This window comes from Solanum dulcamara, chromosome 11 (assembly GCF_947179165.1).
Source record: "Solanum dulcamara chromosome 11, daSolDulc1.2, whole genome shotgun sequence".
In the NCBI taxonomy this organism is placed as follows: domain Eukaryota; kingdom Viridiplantae; phylum Streptophyta; class Magnoliopsida; order Solanales; family Solanaceae; genus Solanum; species Solanum dulcamara.
In genome coordinates, this window is record NC_077247.1 from 52,903,339 (window position 1) to 52,917,579 (window position 14,241).

General features: G+C 33.0%; 3 protein-coding genes across 3 annotated transcripts; 2 read left to right on the forward strand and 1 right to left on the reverse strand.

Moving 5' to 3' along the window:
• The first annotated feature begins 833 nt into the window (after window positions 1-833).
• Window positions 834-4,612, forward strand: LOC129875023 (L-ascorbate peroxidase 3-like). Its single transcript, XM_055950455.1, has 9 exons — window positions 834-1,099; window positions 1,176-1,300; window positions 2,015-2,064; window positions 2,217-2,282; window positions 2,381-2,429; window positions 3,202-3,284; window positions 3,384-3,463; window positions 3,561-3,663; window positions 4,174-4,612. The coding sequence occupies exons 1-9, from the start codon at window positions 987-989 to the stop codon at window positions 4,366-4,368; spliced, it is 864 nt and encodes a 287-aa protein (XP_055806430.1). The 5' UTR covers window positions 834-986; the 3' UTR covers window positions 4,369-4,612.
• Window positions 4,613-8,107: 3,495 nt separating this feature from the next.
• On the forward strand, window positions 8,108-10,458 carry LOC129874749 (L-ascorbate peroxidase 3-like). Its single transcript, XM_055950098.1, has 8 exons — window positions 8,108-8,487; window positions 8,948-8,997; window positions 9,105-9,170; window positions 9,406-9,454; window positions 9,545-9,630; window positions 9,718-9,764; window positions 9,870-9,960; window positions 10,135-10,458. Exons 1-8 carry the CDS (start codon window positions 8,193-8,195, stop codon window positions 10,345-10,347), a joined length of 897 nt encoding a protein of 298 aa, XP_055806073.1. The 5' UTR covers window positions 8,108-8,192; the 3' UTR covers window positions 10,348-10,458.
• A 34-nt stretch (window positions 10,459-10,492) lies between these two features.
• LOC129874748 (protein POLLENLESS 3-LIKE 2) lies at window positions 10,493-12,820 on the reverse strand. Its single transcript, XM_055950097.1, has 4 exons — window positions 12,543-12,820; window positions 12,001-12,213; window positions 11,728-11,883; window positions 10,493-11,624 (listed from the first exon to the last, which is right to left on the reverse strand). Exons 1-4 carry the CDS (start codon window positions 12,714-12,716, stop codon window positions 10,728-10,730), a joined length of 1,440 nt encoding a protein of 479 aa, XP_055806072.1. The 5' UTR covers window positions 12,717-12,820; the 3' UTR covers window positions 10,493-10,727.
• Window positions 12,821-14,241: the final 1,421 nt, after the last annotated feature.

The following is a 14,241-nucleotide window of genomic DNA, read 5'->3' on the forward strand; positions in this document are numbered from 1 at the left end:
GCGTCTACAGTTTAATGAAATTTACTATTATACAAATTTGGAGAATCATATACAAATCTAAAAGTAAATTTAGTGGTTCATATACAAATCTCTAAAGCAAATTTGTATTTTCTTTTGTATTTGTATATTTTGGGGCTCATATACAAATTTGTGGGGACTTATATACAAATCTCTAAAGATTTGTATTTGTATACAAAACGAATTTAGAGGTTCATACACAAATTTCTAAAGCAAATTAGTATTTATATATACAATATCTTTGAAAGTCCAATTTGTATAATGCAGTGAGATATACAAAAGAAAAAAATTCAAATTTGTATAACACAACGAGATATACAAACAAAAATTGGCATAACAACTAAAATTAAAGGTATAAAATATAATTAGATAAACGATAGCTAATGAGCTTTATTTTATTTTAAGTTTTTTTTGAAAGTTTCTCGATTATTTTTTTACTAATGAAAACATCTTTGACTGTGCTAAAAGAAAGAAATTGACTCTTACGGGCTTTCTCTCTGAGTTTGGTGGAGTCCGAGTTCTAAAAGCCCGTAAGCCAAGCAATCGTCATAGATGAGCCTGCTATAGTGACCAACAAAATAAGCTGACGCCAGCACACGAGTCTCATCGGTCAGCCAATAGATAAGAATGCCCACGCCATTGCACGCATATCAACACATTCTCCAACAATACCCCACGCTTTTCAACTCCTACGATCATCCACGCGCCAATCAGCTTAGTAATTATGACGAGTTTCCTTAACACGCTTGAAGAAAGCGACTGGGATCATCTTTTTGGGTTTTCCCTCCATATTAGAGAAGATGCAAATTCGTTTCTTGTGTTCTTCCATATTCATTGCTTCTTCTCTCCACTCATACAAAAAGTTCTCTCTTCATCTGTTCTTCTATATAATATAACCCTTGAGTCTCATAATTTCATTCGTAAAAGTTTACGATCTCAGTGTCCTATCGCATCGAATTGTATCATCAATGGCAGCACCAATAGTAGATGCAGAGTATCTGAAGGAAATAGACAAGGCACGAAGAGATCTTCGAGCTCTCATCTCCAGCAAAAACTGTGCTCCTATTATGCTTCGTCTAGCGTATGTATGCAAAATCATCAAATGTTTGTGGGAATAAAATTTTGATCCAACATAATAAGGATATTTTAATTTGCAGGTGGCATGATGCAGGAACTTATGATGCTAGAACAAGGACTGGAGGACCTGATGGATCAATTAGGAATGAGGTCGAGTACAAGCATGCCGCTAACAACGGCCTCAAAATCGCGATTGATCTTTGCGGTAAGCTTTTTAACCTCAAGAGATCTATTATTGATGATCCGCTGGAAATGAATTTGTGTTCATTGATAATGATTGTCAATGCGATGGTTAATGATTAATGATTTTAGTTTAAGTACATGAATACTTTTGATTGATTTTGGATGTTAACAGCTAATCACGTCACGTTTTAGTACATCGCTCTGCATACTGTTTTTGAGTTTCATTGGAAGATGAAAAGTTGATCATATCATGACTTTTAAGAAATAAGTCTGCTAAGAAATATCCTTTATATATTAAGTGATTAAGTCAATTTTTTCTGCATATAATTGGAGTCTTGCTCTATGTTGAATAATTTCTTATGCCTCTTTTTTCTTTATTAGTATCGGAAGTGAACTCTACCATATTTCAGTTTAAAGCATTTTGGAGGAGTTAGAATCTGTGTAATTTTACAATAGCCACATAAATTCCTTTACTAGAACATGTTTTTTAAGCGGCTTGAAAACTTTGTATATATCTATCATTTCTCTCTGTTTAGCATCAAATTTTACTATTTTAATAGACAATTTCTAAGTTTGTTCTAAATTAAGATACACTGGTCATTGTCTGCTGAGTACACATCCTCCTCCAATGCCCATATTTTGTTTACATTAAGTGCTTCTTTTGTCAGTTTATTCAACTTTGAAGATACCAAATCCTATCTTCTAATAACTTTTCTTTTTATTATATGGAGTACAGAAGAAATTAAGGCCAGACATCCTAAAATTACGTATGGTGACCTCTATCAGGTGAGAATACTTGTGTCAAAGATTTGTTTTCCATTTTGGGAAGGTTCTGCTTAATATTAGTTGTATTAATAGTAGTAATGCAGAAGAACAAAAATATTCTGGTTTTTACGGATTTGAGTTGTGCGTAATTACCTTTTTATTCGGGACTGCAGCTTGCTGGAGTTGTTGCTATTGAGGTAACTGGAGGTCCTACCATTGATTTTGTCCCTGGTAGAAAGGTATAGAAAATATGAAGCCATGCCTCCTTTTCCTATTTTGAACTTTAAATTCATTTGATGGACTTGTCTTTAGTTAGTAACTTCCACCTTTCTATCAGGATTCATCAAGTTCGCCAGAAGAAGGGCGCCTTCCTGATGCCAAACAAGGTTAGTCTTCTAAAAAGGTTGGCTTAGCTGATCTATTATTTGAAATTAATATAACAGATAAAAGGTGAATAACTCAAAGTTTGATCTAATTTAAATGTGAAGTTTACCTTCTGGGATTCTTCTCATTTGATTGAACAGGTAGCTTACTCTACTCAGTATCATAATTGACAAGGGGAAGATATCCTCATTCTCTTGTAGGGAAAGAATCCAGGATAAAAATAATGAAAAATAGCTATCTTGTTTAAGAATAACCTTAGAAGTACAGAAACAATACAGACCAAAATTGTGAATATATGGTGCCAATGAAAAATTGAGTTAGACTTGATTCAGTGCATAAAATCAAGTGGAGCTTCATCGATCCTATTTGCTTCAGTTATCCTCATTGTGCCATATCCAGTGCCTGATTATTGTTGTTGCATTGTATTTGTTTTGAACTTGAATATAAGAAATTTTACTTTGCTAATTTGCACCAGTTGCCTCCTAAACATGTTTTACGTGTGGTTCCAATTATTTCTAGAAGAAAATTTTGTTAAGGAAAATATTTTCCAATTGGTGGGAGCTCTTGAATTTATGAATGATGACATTGAACTGGACTTGGTGATATCCTATTGCAAAAATTGTAAATATTTTTAAAACTGCTGCCAGCTACCTTGGAATAATTAGAACAATTGGTATGATTTTCTGAGAGGGCTTTACAACTCAGTGCTCTGATATTTGAAACATATTGTCAGCATGTTCACTTATTTTGTTCCATATTTTAATGCCTCTTTAGGTCCACCACACTTGAGGGATGTCTTTTACAGAATGGGACTCTCCGACAAAGATATAGTGGCATTGTCTGGTGGCCACACACTGGTATTAAGTCTTATGAATCTGCATTTAGGTATTGATATATTTTTCTCTTATGAAAATGTTGTTTGTCTTAAAGTTCCTCTTTTGTGTTATCTGTTGCAGGGAAGAGCACATCCAGAGAGATCTGGCTTTGAGGGTCCTTGGACTAAAGAGCCTTTGAAATTTGACAACTCATACTTTGTGTAAGATTTGTCTATGCAATAAACCTTTTTTATGTTTCACCACTGTTTAAAGAAAGTTTTCATGACTACTTGCACAAATGATACAATGATCTCTTAGGGAGCTCCTCAAGGAGGATTCAGAAGATCTCTTGAAACTTCCCACTGATAAAGCTTTGGTTGAAGATTCACTATTCCGCCCTTATGTGAAACTTTATGCAAAGGTATTGTAGCTCATATTCCCGTGCATAGTTTTAATGGTCAATTGTTGCAACACATCGTTTAAATTTGTTACCGCACTACATTTCATAATGCAAAAAGGAAAATAACATAAAAAGCCTGCAAGGCTGACTTAATTGCGGGAAACTTATCTCCACTCATTTGTCACTCTGTCGATACACATTGATGATTACTAAGGATTTGCGTGCTAGAACATTATTTCCTATTGATGGTGTGACAAACATAAAACTATGGGAAGGGTACTGGAATATTTTTCAACCTTATGTAGTTCTGTTTTGCTGTGAGACACCTGGTGTTTAAGCCTATGGTACAATGCTTGACTAGTCCACCCAACGCCAAGGTCTTTCACTTCCATATATGTTTAATTTGTAAACAAATGAATAAACAATGCATATATCTTTTTGGCTAATGAGCTGCACTATTCATCAAAAATTCTGGCGATCTCACTGGGAAAGTTTTCTGTAATAGTTTATATCTACTTATTTCTGTGACAGGACGAAGAGGCTTTCTTCAGAGACTATGCGGAGTCACACAAGAAGCTCTCAGAGCTTGGGTTCGCACCACCTTCATCATCCTTCAAGTTAACATTAAAGAACAGCACGGTATTGGCACAAGGTGCCGTTGGAGTTGCTGTTGCAGCAGCTGTTGTAATATTGAGTTACTTCTATGAACTCAACAGGAGAAATTAGCATTAGCAAGCACACAAGTTCCAATACATTGGCTAACTCAGTTGTAGAAAGTGAATAGCTCCATAATTCAATGGCCTCAAAATTGGTGATTGTTATTGGCACCGCAAAGAATGATGCTAGTATTTCTTTATGTTTCATCAATAAATCTTGGGATGTGCTGATTGTAGCTACTCAAGTGTAAAATAACAACATGTCTTTGGTGACTTTGAAATATCATAAGTCTACTGATTGAGGAAGAATTGTTCACAGATTGGCATCACATTTTAATTCTCTCTGTTTTCTACTAATTGTCAGTTTTTATAGTTTATTGCCAAAAGAACAAAAACGAAATAAGAGATACCGTTGTATCAATCAAGTGAAAACTAAGTAGCCTTTTAATTTAATTGAAATGCTTGTATCAATTTTGAAATGGGTCGGTTTAGTCGCAAATGGGTTGATTGAATTGGATTTAGATGGATTGAGTTAAAATGAATTTGATCACAATCTACTCATACAAAATATGGGTAAATATGGATATGGATAACTGGTAAAGTTGCTGCCATGTGACCAGGAGGTCACGGGTTCAAGCCTTGGAAACAGCCTCTGGCAGAAATGCAAGACAAGGCTGCGTACAATAGACCCTTGTGGTCAGGCCCTTCCCCGGACCCCGCGCATAGCGGGAGCTTTAGTGCACCGGGCTGCCCTATGGATATGGACAAATATGATTTGGATAAAATAATTGTAACCCACTTTAATCTCCAAAAACATATTAAATCAAAGCTAAATTGTTAATACCTCAACTCCTACCATCCCACTCCATCCCTATATTATTATTATTATTTAAATAATTTTTCATAAAAGAAGATTTTTTTTTTTACTCTGTACCCCCATCCCACCTCCCACCCATACCCCCCCAAAAAAAAATCAAAAAAAAAAAAACAAAAAAAAATATTGCCCACCCTACTCCCACCCCTCACCCATGCCCCTTCTTTCCAAAAAAAGAGAATTTTCGCATATAGCCACTAAAATATATCTTAATTATGCTCTATAATTATAGTTTGCTAATTACAATCCGTAGCTATAGTTATACCAACTTTTGTATAATTCGCGCAATATTTGTATACGTTTGTATAATTCACTATGCAATTCATATTTTTTGTATAACGTTTATATATTTCACTATACATTCATGTATAACGTTTGTATAATTCGCTATACAATTTGTAGTGTTTGTTTATATCGCTATATAATTCGATTCGAGCACAACGTTTGTATAAATCGTGCGAATTATACAAAATTCAAACTGTAATGACAACTAGATGTTTGCCGCAAGTTTTAATTAATTCAAACTATAACTATGTTAGCTAATTAACTAGTATATGTTTGCTTATCCGCGTAATTTCCCCCCCAAAAAAAAAATTCAAAAAAATTTTAATTTAAAAATTGCCACCCTACCCCAATCCTACACCAATTTTTTTTTATTAAAAAACTTTAAAAATTTTCAATTTTTTTTCATCCCCACCCCACCCCACCCAACATCCACCCCCACCCCCCATTTTTTTATTTTTATTTTCAAAAACAAATAGTGCAATTAGAGATTTTTAATTATAAGTGGGTGATATATGAGTATATATGAATTTTCATGTTTAATTCATTTTGTTCATATTTGAATGAGCTTAAACAGGTTGAATCCCATATTTACCCATGTAAGAAAATATGAGTGATCTACTTAATTTAATATTCCATATATTCCATATTAATTGAATTTTTGAGGAATTTTTCATTGTTCAAAATAATTGAATTATCCAAAGTTCAAGATGAATGTTTGAAACTTTTTTCATATTTGCAGTTTTATATTTTCTAGGAGATAAATCACACTACCTGCAAAGTTATATTTATGATTTTACAAAGGACAATAGTACAAATTATGGTTCAAATTATGTCATTGAATGTTTTTCTTAATATGTGTGCATTGCCTTACAAATTCACTTAATATGAAATATAGAGAATATGAACTAAATGAACCCATTTCACTTATATGGGCTGAAATTGCCATTCCTAATTTAGTCCAATAAATGCGATCGACCATTTTAGTCTTTTGCTTGTGTTGTATCAGGTAAATTGAAAATTTGGGGCATGAATGCACGACTAGGATGAAACAAGGTATAAGGGAGGTAATCACATATCTGCAAGTGATTTTCAATTATTTGTCGTGGTAGTTCTCTGTTCATTTAGGGTTGTTTGGTTAAGAGACAAATTATACATGAATTGTGGATTGTAATGCATGTACGTATTATATTACTGTAAAAATAACTTTTATTGGATATTCGATGAATATGCGAGTATAAATTAGTAGTATACAGTTTACAATTTAACTACAATTTTTTTTTATTTTTTTTAAAAAAAGTTATAGAACTTTCTTTACGATGATGTGGGTTAATTTTCATTTTAGTGCCTTTTTAATCCATTATTTATATAAGTTGTGTGAAAATCTATAATTTAAACCGTTGAGTTGAATTTAAAATTTGAAGTTACGGATTTCGGTAATTGTCACCGGAATCACACTCCATTCATACTATTGGGTTCACAATTTATTTTACATTTGAAAATTAAATATAATAACAACTTCTAAGACAATTAGACAAAAATATCCCTAGATAAAACACTGAAAAAAAACTCCAAAATTTTGACAAATGAAACTCAAAATTTTTCCAAGTTTCAAATTTAAGTAGTTCAAACTTCAAACTCCATTTCCATGGAGTTTTAAACTGTGATAGTTCAAACTCCAGCTTTTTTTCTTGAAGTTTGAACTGCCACGAAAGTTTTCCATTCAAACTCCAGGAATTTGTTAAGTAACATAAGTGAAAACTTCATGATAAAATATAATATAAGTGTTGAAATAGGTATCAGAAATGAAATCAAGTTAATAGATTATATTCACTTATGATACCTCCTAATAATTAAGTTTTAGTTTGTTTGGATTGACTTATTTTTAAACAGCTTATAAGTTGAAAACAGCTTATAAGTTAAAAAAAAATAGTAGGTGCAGACTAACTTTTTTTTTTTTGACTTATAAACTGCTTAAAATAAGTTCATCCAAATAAACTCAACTATTTATTGAGGCTTATTTTAAGCACAAAATTACTTTAAGTTGGCCAGTCAAACACTCAAAAAAACTGAAAACAATTTATAAGCCAATTCAAACAGCCTCAAATTCTCAAATAATGTAAACGTATCAATTCATGGTACGTTTATGAACTCTAGTTTCAACTTCTACAAAAAACAATTTCTTTTAAGTTTAAAATTGTGCAAGTGGAACTTAAGGGGATATATGAAATTGTCCCAAAGTTCGAAAATGAGACAATTCAAATTCCATAAATTGCACATCTTAAATTTTAGGATTTTTTTTGAACTATCCAACATAGATAGTGTGAAGTTTCACATGTAAAAATTTCGAATAATGGGCTGGATTTTTCATATATTTTCATTCAAATTTTATTTACAAAGAGCTCAAATGTTGAATAATTTTGAAAATAATAATTAGTGGTACGAAAATTAATTATTTTCCAATTTCTTCCGTCTTACGAAATTACAAATGATTCTTTTCTTTTTCCTCTAATGAAAGGCCCAGGTGTACTTCCTTTTTTTTCCATCAACGTTATTCACGAGTCATAATTCGTTTCTTTTGTTGTTCCATATTCATTGCTTATTTACATTACCCTTATAAAATTCCCCGCCCCATTGCTCAATATATAATCCCCGTTTGCTCTATATCTTCATTCATCAAATCAAAGTTAAACCAAAAGGCGACGATCATTTAGTATAGTTTCAGTGTACAACTATTAATGGCAGCACAAACAGTTAAGAAGTTTCATGAAGAGATAGATCACAAAACACGATTAGTGGCAGCAGAATTAGCTAAGAAGTATCATGAAGATCAGATAGACAAAGCACGGGAAGAACTTCAAGAACTTGTAAATACGGGGAAGTTGAGTGCTTTTGATATGCTTCGTTTAGCTTACGCATCTCAATTCTCAATTGCCAATCATCATCATGATGATGCAGGACGTACTACTTCTACTGATGATAAAACAAAGGAAACTGATCTATCTGCAAAAAAAAATTATCTCGAAACAATTGGTGAGCTTCATTTTTTTTTTTGCATAAGCTGTAAGTTTTTATTCTTATTGATTAGTGCTTAATTATTGATTTCATCGTAAAATACATGAAAAATTAGTCAACTTATTCATTTTTTCTTCATATTAAGTATTCTTTTGCAATAGTAATGTATACTATTCCCTTGTTTCAATTCTTTCGTCTGCTTTTGATTTGACACATAATTTAGGAAAATAAAGAAGATTTTTGAATGTTGTGGTTTTAAACTAAATATACATGGAATATATCAAAATTTTCTTTTAATTTTATGGTCTTAAACATATCATGACGAAAGTTGAAATTAAAGAAATAACAAAAAAAGAAAGAGATATATTATTTTTAAAATGGACTAAAAATAAAAATAAGACAAACAAATTGAAACGGAGGAGTATATATATATCATGCATGTACCTTCTAATTAATGCCTTCATATTTTATATTGCAGCAAAACTCAAGGAAAAATATCACAGAATAACGTCTCGTGACCTCTATCAGGTGAGATATATACTTCCTGTCCATTTTGTAATTTGGCGGTTAGCTAGTAATTGAAAAAAACAGAAGACTATATATTACAGAATTGACCTTTTTATTTGGTACTACAGCTTGCTGGAATTGTTGCTGTTAAAACACTTAAGGGTCCAGACATCGACTTTGTCCATGTTAGAATGGTACGCAAAAGAAGGATGAAAAATTATTACTCTCCCCGTCTCAATTTATGTGACATCATTTGATTTAACACAAAGTTTAAGAAATAAAGTAAGACTTCTAAAATGTGGTCTAAAACATTTGTGTGACTATATAATATTGTTTTTATGACAGACAAAAATAAAAAGTGTCACATAATAGTAGTACTACTTTTATTTATTTTAAATCCTTCACTAAGTTTTACTACCTTTCTACCAGGATTTACCAATTTCACCAGATGAAAGCTGCCTTCCTGACATCACACTAAGTTAGTCATATGTTAATTAGCTGATCTATCTATCACTATATTCCTCCATATGTCTTGTTGTATTACTGTGTTTCGATGCTGTTTTTTTAGGACTACCCGAATTAAGAGATGTCTTCGGCAAAGTGAAAATCTCTGAGCCCAAGCATATAGTAGCATTATATGGAGGTCTCAAACTGGTATATGGATCTGCATCAATATACTCATATTCTCACACATAAATGATGTTTCGTCTTAAGGTTCCTCATTTCGGTTTGCTGCTGCAGGCCAGAGGTGGAGCTCAGGATGCGAAGTTGAAATTTGACGACTCTGCGTAAGATTACTATACAACCAGACTTCTTCTATATTTCATAGTTGATTAAACGAATTTTTTTTCATGTTTTACTTTCCCAAATGATATATATGATATAATCTTAAGGCACCTCTTCAAAGAGAAGGATTTAAGTCCCACTGAAAAAGCTATGCTTGAAGATAAGGAATTCGGCGAGTGGGTGAAACTTTATGCACAGGTATTACCATGTCTATTCTCTAAGTTCAATTGTTGCAACAAATCATAAAACTCTTTACTAATATTATGAACATATATACTGTGGCCGCAAAACAACTGCATTATCTACAACTTTCTAGCTAAATATACTCAAAAGTTTTTTCAGTAGTAATTGATAAAATTAAAACTTGGACAGAAAAATGAGGATTTCTTGAAGGACTATAAAGAGGCACACAAGAAGCTCTTTGAGTTTAACTTACCATATTCAGCAATTATTAAAGAGAAACTGTCACAAGTGAAGAAGGCTGTTGGAGTTGGAGTTGTTGTTGCAGCCGCTGTTGTAATATTGAGTGTCTTCTATGTAATCAACAGGAGGAGAGCTAAGCATTCGTCACAGCAGTTCCAGTAACATTTGTGGCGAACTCACGAGACAGCTTGGAGATATATCTTATCAATGTAACCTGAGTATGCAGATGTACTAATATTCAAAATTATTCCCTTATTGAGCAAGAATTGTCCACAAATTGTATATCATATACTTGGAATCTATAACATGAGAAAGAAGAAATAACTTTTTATTGAAGATTAATTGCCAAGGCACCAACAATATCAATAATTAGACACCGCCACCTAAAGACATTAGGGTGTTACAACATAACGACCTTCTTGAGGAAGTACGGAGTAAAGGAGAACAAGTTTATCTCCGATGATAGTTAAAAATCAATGATGTTACCGTGATTTAAAAAAGCAATTAGATTACTAATCATAGGTATAAATAAATAAAGTTAGTCAGGCTCGTGGACTCGGACTCATAGACAAGGTAATGTCTTGAAAAACCCTCAATCTTTTGTCAACTTTCCTTGGAAGGATTCCAGTATCTTTGCTTCCTTCCATCTTGAATGTTTCCTGACTTGAGCCCAAAGCAGCAGCAATTATAGCATCTTCAAAATCCTGGCTATCTGGTAGCAACCCTGCCCATCTATCCTCTGTTTTCTCTGGTGAAATTGACTGCTTTCTCATCTTATTTTCTGGTTCAGTGATTGTCCCCTGAGACTCTTTTCTCATCAATTGAGTTGCATTTCCGGATCGTGTTCTCTTCAGACTTTCTGGAATCGGAACATTTGCTGGTTCCTTTGTAATCTTGGTCGAATAAAATGGTGGAGCGTCGATATTGAGTAGGTTCCCGTATGAAATATTTGGGTTCATACTCTTTGGCAGAGAAGGAACTGTCTGGTTTCTGATAATGTTAGTAGAATTGATGTTCTCATTAGCAAATTCATCTTGAGGCTGGCTTGACTTGGTAGGTTTACACAAAGTGCTAGTATTATGTTCCTTGCAAGGCTGAGGTTGCCAGATAGCAGAAGAGCCCAAAAAGGCATCAAACAGCTTGCTTTGTTCAATTCTATCACCACCTTCATTCATCATTTCAGACTCCAGGTCCCGGAGCATCTGCTGTGCTCTTTCGTAGGCCTTGAGATGGGAATCTACACCTCTGGGGCCGTCTACCACCGCTGGTTTAACTCTCCGAAGTGTCTCTTTTGCCTCGCCAACTCTCCCTTGTTTCATCAAGCAAATACCCAAATTGCACATTTTATTGTTGTCTGGTGCAATCACTAGTGCCCTACGATAAGCATCCTCTGCTTCAATGTAGTTATTTTGCTGCATCAGTGCCCACCCCAAATTCCCCTGAAAGATTGACAAATAATTGTTATTAAAAAATATTCATCTAAACAGGCGAGATCAAAACCTATAAACCTATAAAGTACAAGTCTCACAGTTGTGTATTTACCAGTAATCTAGTTGCTTCTTGCTCCACAGAAACCTGAAACTTCTTCCCCTGGGATCTTGCTGTTTTCGTGCGCTTTCCATTAAAGGCCAAACCTTGTTGTATCAAAAACAATTTGTGCCTCAGCAAAACTATTTGGTCATCCAATCTTCCACATCTCTGTATCACAAATTTTGCAAAATTTTAAAGGTAGGATATAGAAGAATTGCATTTGTTTGAACAGTAATACGCTTCTCAGATACCACAGATGATAATTTTTTTGAAATTGTAGCAGACCTTATATAGGTCTAGCAGGATGTTGTCAAGAGCTTCTTGTGCTTGATCAGAACACCTACTTCTCAAAGATTTAACAGCCTCAATGGCTTCTTCAGCCCTATTTTGCTGCTTCATTACAATTGCCATATCTTTGAGAGCACTATCCACTCTATCTCCTGCATTTATAGCTGCCCAAAACAATGGAATCGCCCTTTCTGGATCTTTTTCGACCAACTGCAAGTATAAACAAAAATTAAATGACATCAATTTCATAGTAGAATCAACCAATCATTTCAACAATAAAATGATTGGACTTTTCCTTTCTAAGATAAGCAAAAGATGCATTTAATCAGAAGTGGATGTAGGATTTGAATTGGGCTTCAGTTCCAAGCCAAAGTGAACTAGGTTAGAATAAACCCATATCTTACCCCAAGTACAATAACAACAAAATACTCGGAATAATTTCACAAAATGAGGTCCGAAGAAGATAGAATGTACGTAGAGCTTATATCCAAATGATTCAAAAAAAAAATAATCAAAATGGGGTAGGGGAAGAAGCTTACTTGAACATTTTTGGCTCTGACATAAGGGCTGTCACCAACGGGTACTTTGTGGGCAACGTGAAAGGATTCGGAACGAGTTCTGGAGACTCCAAGGGGTTTCGCCGGGGAAGATGGAGCCGATTTCGTGGGTCTGAAACCTGGGGGTGCATTCCACATATCTTGCAACATCTTCATATATGAAAATAATATGTGGAATATCAACAAAAATGGAGGGTGAGTTGAGAGGTTGCTAGGAGAATTGTAGAACAAAAATAGAGAAGAGAAGAGGCGAAGTGAAAAAGTCACGAGTTGGGTTTAATTTAGGGAGAAAGTTTCAAATTATTTGACCGTTGCAGGTTACCGTTTACTTACTAGCCGTTGTCTTTTTCTCATTATTTTTTTACGCGAAGATGCGCCGGTCTCTGTTTTTTTTTTTTTTTGGAATAATATAAAATAATTCATGTGTAAAAAATACATTTTTCTATCTAATTTGTTCTTGATTTTTAATACGTAGATATATATTACTTTTAATTATTTACTAGAATTTAAATATATCAATTAAACAATATGAATCCGGATACTTATTTAAAACTCAAAAGAAATAATTAAGTCATAAGGGACTGTTAAAATAAAAAGAATTAACACTTTACCAAATGCTTATATTGCTTCTGAAATAATGTTAACGGTTCTTGTAACAATTATCTTAGTGGAAAGAAGTTTTTTTCAAAATTAAAATTGATAAAGTTTTACCTAAAATAAACAATGTCTCAAGAGAGATTAAATTTTAAAAAAATCAATTATAAAACATTATTTTATAGTTTTTTTATCTCAATAATTTTGAAAAATAGACTTCAAATAAAAATGCAGTATGAAAGTATATTTTTTTTGCTTTTTTAAGAAAAAAATTAAGGCCTCTAGTATTGAAATTAGCTTTGGGCCATCAATAGTGTTGAGCCATCTCTCCTGTTAGTGAAAGTTGGCATGCCTAGCAATAAATAGTGTTTCGCTTATTAGAGTTACGTGATACTATTTCTTTATTAATTTATTTTTAAAAAAAAATATTTCTATATTTGAAACAATTTGATTTTACTATTCTATTTTATCCTTAAAAAGATCATTTATAACCATACAAATATTATAACATGTTTAAAATTACAAACTTCATTTGTTTTCAATTTTATATTTTGTATGAGGTTAAGCTATAATACATATATCTTAAAAACAGAAGGATAAGAAAGATTTCCCCTATAAAATTAGACTGTGCACTAAGAATTGCTGACTTGAAAAAGTCATTATAAATATTTTTTTCTTTGGTAATAAACTGTAAATAATTACCTTAACAATCAAAAAATAACAAACTAAAATCATACTTGATCCAACCCCCTTCCAGAAAGGTTATTAGATTGCTAGTGCCTCAGTAAGCAGCTACACAATTCTTCAGTCTCAATATCCTTCTAATTGATGTATTAAATTCCTACAACTATATGCTTTTTTTGTACTCTTATAGCATCCTATTCTTTCCTTCACCTCCTTTTGTATTTGGTTGATCACCTCTACAGCTTGGATCATCAGATTCTTGAACTGTTTTCAATTTTTAGCTTTCCAAGTATGATATACCTTTTCCATTTTCTTCTTTTTAGCCACCACAGAGTATGTTGGACTGCTTGATGTTTGAATGGAATTGCTAACCATCTGGACAAAGATTGTTGTACTTTTTTGG